At 44.4% G+C, this 4,684-nt stretch overlaps 1 protein-coding gene across 1 annotated transcript; it reads right to left on the bottom strand.

Moving 5' to 3' along the window:
• Positions 1-1,695: 1,695 nt before the first annotated feature.
• On the bottom strand, positions 1,696-2,739 carry EDB93DRAFT_1245793 (uncharacterized protein; the record flags this gene model as incomplete). The annotated part of the gene is made up of 5 exons (XM_041452352.1): positions 1,696-1,720; positions 1,767-2,221; positions 2,275-2,457; positions 2,508-2,627; positions 2,683-2,739. 5 exons carry the CDS (start codon positions 2,737-2,739, stop codon positions 1,696-1,698), a joined length of 840 nt encoding a protein of 279 aa, XP_041312296.1.
• Positions 2,740-4,684: the final 1,945 nt, after the last annotated feature.

The following is a 4,684-nucleotide window of genomic DNA, read 5'->3' as shown; positions in this document are numbered from 1 at the left end:
TGTTCTATGATGCTACTCGTGCAATCTCCATGATTGCCATTGATGCGGCTCAGCAGACATTCAATGTTTATTCAAAGGCCTACCTTGAGAAGACACCATATCACACTTCAGCTCTATCAGGAATAGCATGGGTCAAGGAACTTCTCGCTGGGCATCCAGACCACATACAATGTGAACTTGGTGTACGCCGACACATTTTTTTTGTCCTCTTAAATCTACTTCACACTGTGAGATGTAGGGACTCAAAGCATGTCACCCTTGAGGAGCAATTGTCCATCTTTCTTTATGGATGTGTCACTGGTCTTTCTGTCCATCATCTCAGTGAGTGCTTTCAACGCTCTAATGATACAATATCAAAGTATGTTGTTTCTATCATACCATGCTTGTTTAGTGATACATTTCAAAGGTACTTCAAACACATTGTCACTCATCAGCTGAACAGTGTCATGGCTCTTGCAATTGCAAAGGCACCTTGATGCAAAATTGTCTTGCTGCTTGTTCATTCAATATGTTCTTCCTCTACATGCTGAGTGGTTGGAAGGGGTCAGCAGCAGATACGTGCATCTATCATGCTGCTCGCATCACAGATCTCAAAATCCCTCCTGGCAAATACTACCTTGCTGATGCTGGATTCGCATCGTGTAATGAGCTTTTTGTCCCATATCGTGGAGTGCGCTACCATTTGGCTGAATGGGGTCGGGCAAATTTAGTGTATGTCATGCTGACATTTATCTGATGTCTATGTGTACTACCTTTGTTTTATAGGCCCTGTAACCATAAAGAACTCTTTAACTTACGACACATGATGCTTTGCAATGTTGTCAAGCATATTTTTGGTGTTCTCAAGAGCTGCTTCAAGATTCTCCTTCTTCTGCCCAGCTACACAATGGATGTGCAGGCCAGGATCTGTTACAACTTGGATAGTATCTGTTGGCGGCGCTCAAACAGAGCGTGTGTCATCAACGGTCGAGGACATCCTTGGGCTAGCCCAAGGTTAGGGGTCTTACTTGGCGAGGCTTCGGCAAGTAAGATTTAATGCCTATGTCCAAATCAGGTAGCTTATGTCAAGCGGGGCTCGACAATAAGCATATCTGCCAAGGCTTACGACACCCGAAGGTTAATCATAAGATCTGCATTAATAGAAGGACAGAAGTCCAGCTAGTTAACAGGGGCTTTGCTCATCGACTTCGTTGATGAGTAAAGATCGAGACTAGAGACTTATCTGCAATGAGCAGATAAGAAAGTAGAATATAGACTGCTGGCTAGGCAGAAGGAATCACTCTTGTTAAGAGTAGGAGGTCAAGAACCAAGTAGATTCAAGTTAAGGAACTAGATACATGGTAGTGAGTTTATATAGAGGAGAGGAATCATATTAGTGGGTGATAACTTGTACTACCAGAAGAGGAACTGGTCAAAGGGTGATACTAGAAAGGAAGGCATGTTCGAGGTGAGTCATAGAGGAACTGGAACGTGCAGATAGGAAATGAGTCAAAGAACAGAAACAGGAAGTGAAACGAGCAGGGGCTTTTTGTTCTTGTACTGGTGTGCGCGGTCTGCTGAACACAAATACATTGACACATTTAAAAGCGACAATGTGCAAAGTTTTGTGCTACTGACTAATTGAAGTACTTTGACAAAAACAACCTGCAGAGCTCATCCTTCTTGATGGAAAGGTAAGTGTCAGCTATCGCAACATCAGCTTGAATGTGCATCATAACTGCTACCATCTGCACATCAGTCAAACCCTCCTCCTGCTGCACACGTACAATCGCCCTTTGTTTGCGTACGGGATAGGTTCTACAGAGTGTGCATGCATATGCATCATGCGTTCATGCATAATACTTGTTGCATTGTCAAAGGATGTCTTGAGACCATGAATTTTGTCACTCATATGGTCAAAGGCATCTGAGATGCTGCGGCGCTGTGATTTCACTGATTTTGAAGTTGAAGTACTGGTGACAGCCATCTTGGTGGAGTTAGGAGGGCAGCCTATGACCTGTGAGTCATCGTCATCAACTACAGCCCTGTATTTGCCCAGTGTCTTCGATGAACTTGGTGTGGAGTATGTGGAGGTGGTGGAAGCCTCTGGAACTTGGTTATTTCTGGTAAATAACATTGGTTGGTCCGAAGGAATGAATCTGATTGGAAGGGGTGGTTCATCTGGCACCGGTGGGACATGAGGGTTGGGATGCTCAATAGTGTCAAGCATTTTCTCCAATTCCTAACAGGCTCCAAGTCAGTTCAAGCATGAAGGTCACAAGAACCGGCACTCACAAAGTTTGGTGCAACAGTAGTACCAGTCATGGTGGTACTGCAGCTGCGGTCTCTGGTTGGCGCTGCAGGCCAAGCGGTAGCATGGTGAGCAATATCCCCCCTTCCCTTTGATGGTAAAAGTTCCTTCAATGTATCGTAGTGCAGCCAACCCTTATTCTTGAATTGCTTTGCTTGAGGCATACTCTAGACTCAGAAATTAGTTATTGTAGTCAGTGCAATGACCATTGGCATACCTTCACAAGTTTTGTCCAGACAGACTCAGATGCATCTGTGATGTTGGGTCCAAGCTCTGCACTGAACTCCAAGCCAGAATAGTTGGCCAATCTATTAACAATGTTGAAGGTTGAACAGATCTGAAGGGTCATCAGCAAGTACATAATCATCAGACATAACCATAACTGAACTTACTCGAGACCACTTGGACTGGCATGCATCAGAAGACTTTAGGGGGCCTTGTGCAGTCATTGTGGCAGCAACAGCAGCCCAAAATGTCTTGTCAAAATTGAGTCCTTCTCCACCCTTGGCACAGTGCGTGGCGATGTACTGAATCAGCCATAATTCATCGTCTAAGGTCCAGACACATCATTCTTTGATATCAGGCATGCTTTCCTGATCCTTCTTGCTGTGTTTTTTGTAGCAGAAAGGTATGTTGTGGGGGCAGGAAGAACAAGTCCTTCAACTGACTGGCATGATGGGATATTGATAAAGTCTGTCACATCGGTCACACTGATTTGGGATATTCAGGATGATTATCAAGCAAATTCCATCTTTGAAATTTCAGCGAAATTTTGCTGTCCGAATAGACTCGAAGCAATGAGATCTACTGAAAAAAGTTGGTTCTACTTTTACGACTTTGTGCTACTTGACTCACTAAGTTGTGTGAAAAGTATTATATAAGTGGGTAAAAAGTGATCTCATGATTTCCTGATGCACATACTCCTACAATCTGTACATCTCATCATAATGCAGACAGATTATACAGACAATACTGTTGGAAGTAGTGGAAGTCGAGAAGTCTGAGATGAAGGAGAATGAATGTGCCAAGCTAGGCACAGGAGGGGAATAGTAGTCTGAGCACAAGCTGATAACTCAAAATGCCAGTGCATTGCACTGCACCCTGAAATATACATCAAAAGGTTTATTTTTTGTTCCTTATTTTTACTTACTATAAAGTTACGCCTGATAGTGTCCAAACATCTCAGTCTTTGAACAAAGCTGAGATGTAAGTGTTACAAGAACATCTAGACACTTGGGCCCCTACCATTTTTCTCCTGATCCTCCTCGTATCAGCCCTCGCATCATACCCTTACCCCGACCTTACCCTGGTCATCCTTGTCATTCTCGCATTCCCTTTCGCTCTCTACCTGTCGCTTCAGCAGAGCCAGTACATCTGGCCGGATCCTTTCGCTGACGAAGCATATCCATGCTCCGTCCCACCACCTGTTACAATAACATTTACTCCTATTTCATTTTTCTTTTCTTGTAACCATGCCGCCGACTCTAGACTCATCTAGACTCGGCTATTCTCTTATCAAGCGGGCTGTCCGCACTTCTTCTTTCTTGATTGTAACATAGATACTATCTTGCGCCACATGGCGGTTTCACCTATCTTTGCTATCCTGATAGGTTGTACTCTTTTCCTATCTCTGTTACCTTTCTTGTCGCGGCTACGCCGCTTCCTTTTACCTATATAAACCCCATGTACCATAGCTGTATTCCTTAACTTAATCTACTGGGTTTTCCCCTTGAAACCTGATCTACTAAGGTCTCCACCCTTAGTAGCCTGAACTCTGATTCTAAGACAGTCACTCACTGTCTTAGCCTGAAACCCTTGATTGCGGTAGAAGTGCTAAAACCACTCACCGCCTAGGCAGAAGTGCTAAAACCACTCGCCGCTGATCCTGCATAGAAGCCGCGGCTCGTGCAGTAGGAACCACCAGAAACCTTCCTTGTATTAGGAAGGCCGACAAACTGTTCGCCCGACAGGTCTATCTTGACCGGCAACAGCAGAACTATCCCAGTCGTAACACCACCTGACTGATCATGTGGACAGTCCCCTTGCCCTTACCGTCTGGACGGTAACCTATGATATGATGCACGACGCATCCCCTTTGCCCTGTTTCCTTTCTTGATCTCTGACTCGATGCGCAGTCGCACATGCAACTTATACTTAGCTCCGCAGCTGCACGATCGTGCCCCTACGTGTTTCACTTCTTATTCCGATCTTTTACTTACTTTCTTATCCGCACGTTCAGAGCTCACTCGTGTCTCACCTCGAACATGCCTTCCTTTTATGGTCATACCCTTTACTGTTTACTTCTCTTGGTAGTACGAGTTATCATCCACTAATATGTGTCCTATCCTCTATATAAACTCGCTACCATGTAACATATTCCTTAACTTGAATCTA

This window comes from Suillus bovinus, assembly GCF_016758785.1.
Source record: "Suillus bovinus strain UH-Sbo-P2 chromosome Unknown EDB93scaffold_4, whole genome shotgun sequence".
In the NCBI taxonomy this organism is placed as follows: Eukaryota; Fungi; Basidiomycota; class Agaricomycetes; order Boletales; family Suillaceae; genus Suillus; species Suillus bovinus.
Note: the sequence above shows the minus strand (reverse complement) of the source record. Positions and strands in the feature narration are given on the sequence as shown.